This window comes from Eulemur rufifrons, chromosome 30 (assembly GCF_041146395.1).
Source record: "Eulemur rufifrons isolate Redbay chromosome 30, OSU_ERuf_1, whole genome shotgun sequence".
NCBI classification, from domain to species: Eukaryota; Metazoa; Chordata; class Mammalia; order Primates; family Lemuridae; genus Eulemur; species Eulemur rufifrons.
Genome location: NC_091012.1, coordinates 61,203,475 through 61,215,433, shown reverse-complemented (window position 1 = coordinate 61,215,433; position 11,959 = coordinate 61,203,475). Strand labels below are relative to the sequence as shown.

The window sequence follows — 11,959 nt, the reverse complement described above, 5'->3', positions numbered from 1 at the left end:
ACCATATGGTATGTGAATTATATATCCATAAAGCTGTTTTTTAAAAAGCACTATTTGATGGGAACAGGACAGTTGCCAATTAGAGATCTGAAAGGAAGGGGTTGACTGCTCAGATCACTCTCCTGGCTGTTCTAGATTAGTTCTGCTCAAGTCCTGAGCAAGGCACAGATTCAGACGGGGATGCTGGTAACTCTCAGCAACTTTAATTCCATTAGGTCCACACTTAACCAGAGAGCTAGCTGCACATCACAGCTGCAATCTTAAGATCCGATTTATTGCTCCTGCAGTGTTATCCCAGGGTCCCCAACCCTCTCCTGAACTGTACTGATACCTTCAAGACCCCAAAAGTTATCTAATCTGTCCTAACTTCATACTGTCAAATAAGTGGATGCCTAATCTCCTCTGCCATGGGTAGGAACATAATGTTCCTCAAGCAGGCACTATATGACAGGCACTACCTCATTTAATTCTAACAACAATGCTATAAAGTATGTACTAATATTATTTCCATTTTACACATGGGGAGACTTAGCCATCTGGCCAAGTTCACATAGCTAGTCAGTGGCACGGGCTCAGGATTTGAACACAGACTGGTGCCAACAACAATGTACCTAACCAAAATGTTATGCTGTGTTCCAAGAAAAGACGTTTCACACCCTTTCTAGTCCCTCTCCTCAATTTTTATACATATGCAGTCATCTAGTAAAGAGCCTTTCATATGGTAATAACATTCATCGGGTGTCAGGCAGATGGGGGGGGGAGGAGGGGATGGGTATATACACACCTGGTGGGTGCGGTGTGCACCCTCTGGGGGATGGACATGCTTGGAGCTCAGACTCAGGTGGGGCAAGGGCAATGTACGTGAGCTAAACATTTGTACCCCTGTAATATGCTGAAATTAAAAAAAATTAAAAAAACAGCTTTTGTCCCCCACACCCAACGTACTTTTTGTGTGGTTTTAAATTCACTGCTCTGATGGACTAGAGCCCAACACTGGTTTCTCTATTATCAGTTTAGCCAGCCTCCCGCCTCTGTAGCACATTAATGTAGCAATTCCTCCTCTGTAGCACAAAATTCTGTGCAAAAATTCACTGCAAACCTCTGAGCTCTCCCTCCACCTCTACCTCAGCTGCTCCTTTCCAATACTCCCAGCACTCCTTTGTTCCTTAGCACTATTGTCCATACCAACAGCTACCCTCGTAGCTATAGGAGAGGTCACATCCGTTGGGGTTCAGGGGACAGGAAATGAGGGAAGGCTGACCCCGTGCCACTGAGTAGCTATGTGCCCCCTGAAGGGCACGTAGAAAATGGAGGGAAGAAACATTCCAAAATAAGATAGTATAAGCAAATGCATGAATAGCAAAGTGTCTGAGAGCAAAGACTATGGGATCAGTTTGGTGTCAAAATCCTAGGTCCAGTAGATGTGCCATCTTGGCCACTGTATTTAACTTCTTTGAATTTCAATTTAAACTCTTAAAAGTTGGGATAATAACGTCCCCCTCTCTGGGGGTTGTGAGGATTGAATGAAGTCATATAAAACTGTGGTCCCCAACCCCCAGTCCGTGGCCTGTTAGGGACTCTGCCACACGCCACCCTGCCCCCTTCCCACCCCGTCCGTGGAAAAATTGTCTTCCAGGAAAGCGGGGAGCCGCATAGCAGGAGGTGAGCGGCGGACCAGCAAGCCTATTTACAGCCGTTCCACATCACTGGCATCACCGCCTGACTTCCCCTCACAACCTCGTCAGTGGAAAATTTGTCTTCCATGAAACAGGTCCCTGGTGCCAAAAAGGTTGGGGACTGAAGATATATAATAACAGCTCTCAGTCAAGAAAAACAATCACCAATACAGCAGTAAACAGGAGTCATTTTTGGCAAACTGTAGTAGTTAACGTTGCCATTGTTGGTGAATTGGGGAGAGAAATCTGGAAGAGTAAATTGAGACCATACCAAGGTAGGTCTTTCAATATTAGGAGAATTTTGAGGAAAAGAGACTAGAGGGATCAAAGTTTGTATATAGAGGAGAAAAGGGAGGAGGGAGGGGGGAGAATGGGAGAGGAAAGGAGGGGGGAGAGTGCAGGAGGTGGAGAAGAGAGGGAGGAAGAGGAGGGAGAGAGGGAAGAGTGGGGTTGCTTTAGGTAATGAGCAGAAACAGACGAGTTACTTAGAATTCCTTTGTGACTCATTAATGTTTTGTTTCTTGTCTAGCACTCCCATTACACTGTGAGCTTCGTAAGGATATGGAGCATATCTATTTTGTTCACCACTCTATGGCCAGAGACTTGCACAATGCCTGGCACATAGTAAATAATAAATATTTGTTGAATGAACAGGAGTTATAAATTATGACAATGGGGAGAGAGCAATAAAAAAAAAAAAAAAAAAAAGGATTCCAAGAATTCCGGCATAGAAGACAGAGAAAATACAGAAGATTGGAAGTGCAGAGGAAATACTGAGATTGCATTTTGGACTTAATGGGTTTGAGAAGCCTGTAGTGCATGCCAGTGTTCATGTTTAGCAAATTCCATATGTGTAATTGGAGCTCAGAGAAGCAGGGGTGCTTGCAGGTAGGGTTTTTTGTTTTTGTTGTTGTTTGTTTTGTTTTGTTTTGTTTTTTGTCTAGCAGCTTTTATTAGTTTTGTCTCCTATGCCATGAACTCACAGGGCATAGGTTCCAGCAAGGCTCAAGGTCCTTTTCTTATGCTTCTTACAAAGTGTGCTATGCACGGATCCGGTCCCAGCACCTCAGGCTCCTCTCCACTGCTTCTCACAAAGTGTGAGACACCTATTACGCCATGAATTCATAGGGAACAGGTTCCAGCAGCTCGGGCTCCTTTCCACTGGTTCTCACAAAGTGTGCTTCTCTGGGTGGAGCAGGCTGGCGCTTCAGCTGAACCCAGGTTCCTTTCTCTTTGGCTTCCTTCTTTTTCTGATCATTTTCCTTCACACGTTTCAGGAAGCTATCTCGGCTCTTAGAGTGCTTAATGTGCTCAATATGCACATTAATCCTCTTGGCAAGAATCTTGCCCTTAACTTGTTTGTTTGCAACAATTCCAACAGCATGCTGAGTAACATTGTAGACTCTTCCAGTGCTGCCATGGTAACATTTGTGGGGCATGGCTTTGTGAACAGTACCTATTCCCTTGATGTCTACAATGTCACCTTTCTTGTAGATTCGCATGTATGTGGCCAAAGGAGCAACTTGTTTTCTAAAAGGCCTAGAGAACACGTATCGGATACCTCTCCTCTTTCCCTTTGTGTTCGTCATTTTGGCGAATTACTGGAAGATGGCGGCTCCGGCCGAAAGGTGCAGGTAGGTTCTTGAGACTCATGAGCATATGTAGCGGTTGAGGTCACGTGGAAGGAAGGATGCTTCAAGCGTGGGAGACACGCCGGAAGTGACGTCACTCCGAAGCCAGCGGCGGAGGAGGGAAGGAGCTACGTCGAGAAACAGTTACGGTTAGAGCTAGACAGACTAAAGGGAAGAGAGCCAGAAAAACAGTAAGATTGAAAGTATGAGGAAATCCACAAAAGACGAGTCTCCGGGAGACAGAGGAAGACACCACAGAAGGAGTGACAGACATCATGAGGAGCCACACACCAGCCAGTCATGGTAACACTGCAGCTACTTCCAATTTGACAATCAAATAAGTGTTGTTGGCGGCTTCTAGATGAGCGGGTTTTAAAGGATGGGGGGGGGGCAAAGCCAGATTGTCACGATCGTTAATACTGTTTGAACCGGAATCTCAACTACTTTGTGACCCTGAGCAGGTTCACTGTGTCTTAGCTGTAAAAGGGAGAGCGTAAAGTAATAGCAGTTACCTCAGCGTTATTATAAATAAGTGAATATATGTAAAACGGCTTAGGAGAGTACCTTACACGTGGCCACCATTCACATTTTAGAGTACTTTAAGGGATAACTAAGTAGCCGTTAAAAGGTAGGGAATGGCACCGTAAACTGATTTTTGTGTGTGGTCTGTCAGATTTAAAAATACATTCCAGAATGAACTGGATGAGGCTTTTCTATTGAATATGGCTAGTGTAAAGTCAAATAGCGAATAATTTCAGGTATACTGTGGAGACATCGCACTTTAATGCATCGAGGATCAATTCTTCAAGAATGTTCCAGAAACCTAAACTGTTGTTCTACCAGTCAAGCGCAATATGCTTGCGCGCCTTTTCCCAAGCTCCACCCCCTTTCCCTCTAGCCTATAGGGATCTAGTAGGTCTCCTCGCGTTTCTCATTGGTCTTCAGTGGGCTTTGGCTCCGCCTCCTGGAGCAAAGAAATCCTGTTAGTTCGGCGCTTTCCTTTTAGCTTGTCCCGGGCTGCGTCATTGGAAAATTGGGTTGCTTTGGTTTTGAGTATACTGTTTGCCAAGGCAAAGTTTTTTTTTTTCTTTTAGCTAAGTTAATAAATATCAAACAACTTAGATAGATAAGGCGGATGGGAAGGATCTCTCGGAACTGAAGGAAGGTGGCACTTAAGGTTGGAGCATGGGGTGCTTTTAACAACGGACCGAGCTACTTCCGGGAAAGAATGGGCGGGTAGAAAATTCTGTGCGTTTGGCGGGTTTCGGGGTCTTCCTAAATATTTGATCATTCCGCAGCCAGGGGAGGCGGACACGTGAAGAGGTAGTGACGCCGCCACTGCCGGAACAGGGTGCTACGGGTTCCCAGATGGCTACGTCGGTGGTGAGTGTGCCGCTCGCCGCGGGGCGGCTGTGCGCCAGAGCTCGGGAGGCTGAGGGGAGGGGCGCCAGGGCGGGCTGGCTGCCGCTCACGTGGGCAGGTGGCGAATCAGGGCCTGGCTCGCCGGGCACGGGGCGGGGCCCACACTACGCTGCCCGTCCGGTCGCCCCCATCCCGGCTCGGGTGTGTGGTCGCTTTCGGTCCCAGGAAGAACCTTGAGGTGGGGAGTAGCTAGAGGCTGGGTGTTGGGGTCTGTTGTTTATGGCTTTCGGTCTCCTCCTCTTGATTATCTTCCTCTCTAAAAATCACTTTCGATCACCTGAGAAAGAAACTAAGCTGGCGGTTCATTCTTAATTCAAATAATAGACCGGCCCGGTAAATGGGGGAGAAGGCACTTATTCCTCAGTCCTCCTGCGCGGACCCCAGGTTTTCTTCGTTTTCACAATTGTTTCACAAACACCGGTGACTGTTTACGTAATCTGAGAAAGTTTCCTAAGTGGAGCTGCCTGGCTTTTCTAGTAGTCGGACTTCTTTCATATTATGCTTATTTTCCATTCGACAACTTTGGAGTTTGGTCGTAACTTCTCATTTGAAAAGAGAACTCAGCACTTTTCTAGCTTACACAGTGGTAAATTTTCCGCCCCCTCCGCGCTTTTTAAGGTCTAGATGGCTCATTTTTATTGAGGTGAATGTTTTGTAAAATATTGAAAGTCTAAAGTACTTAGCTGCCAAGCAAAGATTATAAATTTATATGTGAAGAGTGAAAATAAAATTCATTGAGATGATTATGCCCTGAAGACATGCACCTAAAAGTAGTGGAAATTTTAAGAAATGGAAACTTTTTAGCCTTAAACTTTAAAATGTCCAGATTTGTATGTAAGAATGTAGACTGTGTAAATATAGTGTTTGAAATAAATCACCAGCTCCTGTTGGTGGTTTTGTGTTGGTGAGGGGTTGGAGGAGCGGTGATCCACACTTCTGAAACTTTTCTTGTAGGATTTTAAAACTTATGTAGATCAGGCATGTAGAGCTGCTGAAGAATTTGTCAATATCTACTATGAGACGATGGATAAAAGAAGACGGGTGAGTGTTATAGACTCTACTACTCTTCATTAAATACCAGTGGTTTTGAGGCAGCCATTCATCTAACTTGCATGAGTGGTAAGTGTGGACTTGTTCTTTAAAAGCAAATTGCTTAGGGAAAGATTGGTATGGTATTACTGGGAGTATGGAACCTGGAGTCATAACCCAGGTTTACCTTTATACCTAGTTCCTTGTCCTGGGGCAAGTTGCTAACTTCTCTTAACGTTATTTGATTTTTAGAGTGGTAAGTAAGAATTAATTTAAATACTGCACTTAACATGGGATCCAGCATATATTTACTTACATATTTAAATATCTTACCCTTTCTTAGTCCCATCATTTAACCAATATCATATGGTTAAAGTAGTATTAGTGCTACTGAAGGAGTCAGGCATTATAGGAAATGTTTCCTGATTTGCTCCTTTTATTTCGTGTATTTATAGACAATTTCTGATTAAGGCTCACAACTATAGCTGGCATTCACAAAGAGGATCCCCATAGCCTGGATACTTTCAGTCTTCAGTAGACCAAGATTTTACTTCATCAGCTTTTTCATAGTGATTTATCCCTGAGCCACATCTTCTAAGTAATTATTTCAGTACCTTGTCTAGGGAGTCTTGCCTAAGATTCTTATCAGCATAGGACTGTGTTTTAGAGAACTTCTTTTATCCTGCATGTGCAAAAGTTAATACCCTATCTCTAAAAACCTAGTCTTTAAGGCAGAAGATAAAAGAAGTTCTTTGTTCTGATGTTTGTTGACAGGGACAAAAGATGTAACAATGGATGTTTATTGTGTCTTGTCTTGAATGTTTATCATGCCTTGCTGTTTTCAAAAATAAAGCAGCAAATAAAGGCAACATAGTTCATTACCAAAGACAAGATAATGTGTTGGTCTTTTAACCCGAGTTAAATTTTAGAATTAAGCAAATAGTGTGTCCTGTGACCCCAAAGAGTTAACTGTTGAATGTTTGCCTCATTTGGGCCTTAACTTAATTGACTTGCCAAAAGCTCTGTTTTAGCCAGTACTCACAATTCTTTTGAACTAAGTATGCTAATAGAGGAGTAAGAAGAGGAAATAATTCTTCCTAATACATTCAAATAATAAATGATTCACATGTTTATAACCACAGGGATTAAAGTGTACAGGTAGGGATTGATTGACAACTTTATTAACTCTCAGAATTAGAGAAGAAAGAGAGATTAAAACTGGTTTGGGGCTGCATGTGCTTGCAACTTGTGATCATTTAATTCGTTTTAATACAGAAAGTAAGACTTTAAAACTCTCAGGTTTGCAAGGTTTTCTCATTGTGACTAAAGTGAAATATGAAAAAAATATATTTTACTGCCTAGCTAATAAAGAGTAAGGTAATACCTATTTAAGGCCAAGATTTTAAGACAGATACCTTCTTCACATTGGTTTCCAGTGAAGGGGGGGTTAAGGGGGAGTGCTAGTATTAGTGCTAATGAAGGAGTCAGCCATTATAGGAAATGTTTCCTGATTTGCTTTTTATTTCATATATTTATAGATAATTTCTGATTAAGGCTCACAACTATAGCTGGCATTCACAAAGAAGATGGAGGTAGAACCATGAAAATGTGTATATACCATCTGTAATCTTTCAATTCATGTCTATAAAATGCTTACCTACAAAAAAAATTCTTTGCCTTTAAAAAATTTTTCTTTCTTGTTAGGCACTAACCAGGCTGTATCTGGACAGGGCCACTTTAATATGGAATGGAAATGTCGTTACAGGGCTGGAAGCCCTGACTAATTTTTTTGAGATGTTGCCTTCCAGTGACTTCCAGGTCAACACGTTAGATTGCCAGCCAGTTCATGGTAAGACCATGGTCTTTCAAGGTATTTCCTTTGTTTTCCTTTGGTAAGCACTGAGCTTTTACATTAAAAGCAGCAAGCAACTTTTAGTGATAGAAATACTTACTTGAGCAAGTTAAATATTAGGAAGAATTCAGCCGTCTAGTTACAACTTTGGTCTTCCTTTAGATGCTTCTCACTCCAGAGAAGCACTGGTAGGTTTTGATGGATTGTGTGATTATGGCTTATTAAGAGTTGTGTGAGAAATTGAGTCCAAATGTGATTTTTGTTAATGGAGAGGAAAGATGATCTATTTTGCCGCCAATAGATAGTTGCTTGCTGGGCCCTTAGATGTCTCCACAAAAAAATTATACCACATCTGTAATTAATTTGTTTCAGTATCTTACAATCTATTAAAATTTCACAGAAATTTTAGTCTGTTATGTGAAAGGACTACTTTTGGCCAGATAGAATTTGAGATAGATTTATGCAATTTATAGTATTAACCTCTAGGTGGGGCCCTAAGTGTCTTTAGTTGTGGTTTAGGGTAACTTTTTTTTCCTTTACAGTTCTTGAAAAGAACAGTAACTTCACGAATAAGCTCCGTTAGAAGCCCAATGAAATATTAACTCATACAGAAAGCAAATGGTCCTGTGCTAGATATAAGCTCTTCATTTTGAAACTTTAGAGTACCCCACATATTTCTGGACTAAAACAGTTTTAGTGTCTTTGAATGAGTATTTAGCTTTCTGGCTTTGGATATGCGTACTTGAGATTATGCTCAAGGTAAAGAAAGCTTATGAATTTTTTTAGCGTTAGGTCATAAGCAATGTATATTAAACCTGAAAAACTGCTTATTTAAAGACACAAACTGACCTCTTCTTTTTTTGTTTGTGTGATAGAGCAAGCTACGCAGTCCCAGACTACAGTTCTTGTCGTGACCAGCGGAACTGTGAAGTTTGATGGAAACAGACAACACTACTTCAACCAGAGCTTCCTGCTGACTGCTCATTCCACTCCTAACAACATCGTATGGAAGATTGCGAGTGATTGCTTCCGTTTTCAGGATTGGGCTACTAGTTAAGGAGGGAAAGTCCATTCATTCTCCTTTGGTCCATTAGTTCCAGAAACAGAAATTTATGTGAAATTAATTCATTTCATTGTAGAAGCACTATAAACCAGTATGTACTGAGACAAAATTTCTTTAATAGTTTTTTATTCCTGGCAGCACCTTTTCTAGCAGCTGCCAGTGTGAATCGTTGCCCTTAAGAGCTTTAATGCTAGTTTTTTACATGCCTTATATACATTCCACTAATGACATTCTTATAGTAATATCAAACACGTGATCTTGGTACTTAACATACTCACTGTGAAGCCAGCTTATCGTAAAAATAGAATCCTTTTAGAATACTCTGTATGGGACATCAGCACAACATAACTCTGGGAGGAAGTGGAGTGTTTTTTTCTTTTTTTGGTTATTAAGTTAATTTTGTAGTTTTTTAAAGCACATGCCTGTTTTCAGTTAGCATTGGTAATGCAGTTTTAATTTATGGCTTTTTCAAGTCAGTTCAATGAAAACATTGCAAATTTATGTTTGCGTAACTACTCTGACATATTGGAATTACAGGTAGAGATGTTCAGTAGTCTTTTGTTAAATTTTTATGTTGGCATGTTTTCTTATGAAGTGAATTAAATTAACTAGAGAGGTATAAAACGTTCTCAATTGAGACCTACGTATTGGGTACGTTTGGTGGCTTAAAAGTAAGTCTTAAAAGATTTTTCTTGGCAGCTATAGGTCTGTAAATTTAGGTAATGTATGATGGTAGAACGAATATCTTTAATGGGAGAATGGGGAATGAGAAATACAGAAATCCAAGGTTGAAGCCAAAAGTAAGAGGGGTGGCCAAATGGTAAACTTTTGGTACTTATTTTCTACCTCCTAAAAACGTAACTTATTTTTAGGATTTAACTCACTGAGTTAATAGGTATCCTTGCCAAATTGTCATGCATGTCACTTTTGTTCTAAGAATTCTTTTTTAAGGTCTTTCCACTTCACCTCATACTTATCACCAATATATGTCTCAACTTATTCAAGAACTTGTGGGGGTAAAATGTCAGCAATAAGCCTAACCTTGTAACAGGGTCTAACATAAAAGTTGGAAACAAAGCCATTGCTGTCTCTTTGAGACACTCTTCATTTTTAAGTCTTCCATGTGAACTTTAGGCCCAAAGTTTCCCATGTATTACCCACCCCCAAAATAAGTGGTATTTCCCTTGTGTTTTGTACTGTCAACTGCATTATCTTTCCCTGAATTATCTAGGTTAATTATTTAATTTTATGATTTGTTCTTTTCCATTATAATGTTCTTAAGCTAGATACGCCAGCTTTGTTTCTACGTTGCAACCAAAAATTAATGTTTCTTACTACTTAATGTTAAAAACAGTAATTCATTTACTCTTGCCCCAAACTAGACACTATATTTCTGATACACTAACAAAATAGAATTAAAATCAGAGAAAGGGGTGGAACTGAAATTTAGACTACACCGTCTTGTAGCGCTGATCAACACTTAACACATTATATTTGACCCAAAGTGAGCCTATTCTTTATTTTGGATTGGTTTTCTAAAACCACAGCTTTAACGGCAAGAGCCAGAATGCCAAAACACTGCCCTTTCCCTTAAGGAGAACAATCTCAAGTAAAAGCTGCATATAACTAGCAATAATGGAATTGAATGGTTGTGCATTGTTCATGATTGTTGTGTGTTTTAAGACTTGTCTACAGATTGCTATTTTCCAAACTCTGTATAACTTTCTTATGTGGATTAGACAGTATTTTTGACATGCTCATATTTTTGTAACTTGAAAAAATAAAATTTGCCTTGGACAGGTTTTCTCAAGATTGTTTTAAGGTCTTTTGATTTTTGTTTTTAAAGATTCAGAACAGGCATCATTTCTTTACAGTGAAGTTTTTCAAATGAAAAGAAAACGTTAGAATGTTGAAAACAGTGGTTGACAACTTGGACCTTTTTTTGTCCTTTGTGTAGCCCATCCTATTCTTCCCCTTTTCCTACCAAGTATTCACATTCCTGAGGTAGCAGTAAAGTTTTTGGTAAGCAGTTAGAAATCTTCACCTTGAGAAACTAGCCAAAATACTGTATTCAATAGGCAGTGAACCCAAAATACAATTGATTTCCAGAAAAAGTAGTCTTATTATCCTTAATTGTGCATTAAAAATGAGTCCGCAGATACTTTTAGAGAGGAGCGAGAAGAGACAATAGCCCTTAAAATCAAATATATTTAATCTCTACAAAGATGCATATGTTTTACATATTTTAACATCCCTGAAATTGGTATGCATCTTGATGCCATATCATAGTTTAATCACCCTCTTTTCCATTTCTCAGTGCTACATAAATAATGACAAATCTTGTAAACAATGGCATTTTTTTTTTTTTTTTGAAGACAGAGTCTCACTCTGTTGCCCAGGCTACAGTGAGTGGCGTGGCGTCAGCCTAGCTCACAGCAACCTCAAACTCCTGAGCTCAAGCGATCCTCCTGTCTCAGCCTCCCGAGTAGCTGGGACTACAGGCATGCACCACCATGCCCGGCTAATTTTTTCTATATATTTTTAGCTGTCCATATAATTTCTTTCTATTTTTAGTAGAGATGGGGTCTCGCTCTTGCTCAGGCTGGTCTCGAACTCCTGAGCTCAAACGATCCGCCCACCTCGGCCTCCCAGAGTGCTAGGATTACAGGCATGAGCCACCGCGCCCGGCCAACAATGGCATCTTTGATGAAATACAGTAATGAGTTTTGCCTAGATAAAAATTGGTTAGGAATCTACTTAGGTCTAAATTTGTAGACATTAGTAGAAGTGAAAAGCTGTAAGCTTAAGAGGCTAGTCTAAACTCATGACTCAAACCCTGTCACCATGTCATTTGTATTTCACGACTATCCCATATGGCTGGAAGAGCCACAGATTTTAATCATGCATATACCTCAATGAATTTGAGTGATGATAACATTTTCCTAGTTTTTGGAAGTTACCTAGTAATGTATGTTATATGTAAAACAATAGTTTCAACAAGGTTAAAGGGTGAGCAAACACAGTGTTTGAGAAAAGAGCAAGAAGTTAAATAAAAGCTAAGAAGATACTGTGAGTTCTTTTATTGTGGAATTTTGCCAGACCAACTATTGCCTGAAATAGGGCAGGAAATTTTGTAGAAGGGGAATTCATTTGCTGATTGTTGTTGTAATACAATTTAATACAGGGTGGAAAGGATAAGCATGCTTTCTATGTGTGCTTTAATGTAACCACACAAATTTAGGGAAAAAATGGTAGGGCATATTAGGGTTTTTGATTTTACAGTTGG

At 40.4% G+C, this 11,959-nt stretch overlaps 2 protein-coding genes across 5 annotated transcripts; one reads left to right on the top strand and one right to left on the bottom strand.

Annotated features, from left to right (window-relative positions):
* Positions 1-2,625: 2,625 nt before the first annotated feature.
* On the bottom strand, positions 2,626-3,285 carry LOC138378223 (large ribosomal subunit protein eL21-like). Its single transcript, XM_069463559.1, has one exon. The coding sequence runs from the start codon at positions 3,263-3,265 to the stop codon at positions 2,786-2,788; it is 480 nt and encodes a 159-aa protein (XP_069319660.1). The 5' UTR covers positions 3,266-3,285; the 3' UTR covers positions 2,626-2,785.
* A 1,076-nt stretch (positions 3,286-4,361) lies between these two features.
* LOC138377975 (NTF2-related export protein 2) lies at positions 4,362-9,519 on the top strand. Of its 4 annotated transcripts, none has more exons than XM_069463168.1 (5): positions 4,362-4,484; positions 4,606-4,687; positions 5,684-5,770; positions 7,463-7,607; positions 8,486-9,519. In XM_069463168.1, the coding sequence occupies exons 2-5, from the start codon at positions 4,676-4,678 to the stop codon at positions 8,665-8,667; spliced, it is 426 nt and encodes a 141-aa protein (XP_069319269.1). In that variant the 5' UTR covers positions 4,362-4,484; positions 4,606-4,675; the 3' UTR covers positions 8,668-9,519. The 4 variants fall into 4 exon arrangements, with proteins under 4 accessions (XP_069319269.1, XP_069319267.1, XP_069319268.1 ...); XM_069463166.1 differs by having other exon boundaries at positions 4,606-4,690; XM_069463167.1 differs by lacking the exon at positions 4,362-4,484 and having other exon boundaries at positions 4,554-4,690.
* The last annotated feature ends 2,440 nt before the right edge of the window (positions 9,520-11,959 follow it).

Excerpts from the sequence above, each read along its gene's own strand:
- LOC138378223 (XM_069463559.1), bottom strand. The coding sequence starts at position 3,265 with ATGACGAACACAAAGGGAAAGAGGAGAGGTATCCGATACGTGTTCTCT.
- LOC138377975 (XM_069463166.1), top strand. Across the intron at positions 5,771-7,462 it reads CGATGGATAAAAGAAGACGG|GCACTAACCAGGCTGTATCT; the intron begins GTGAGTGTTATA and ends CTTTCTTGTTAG. Across the intron at positions 7,608-8,485 it reads AGATTGCCAGCCAGTTCATG|AGCAAGCTACGCAGTCCCAG; the intron begins GTAAGACCATGG and ends TTTGTGTGATAG.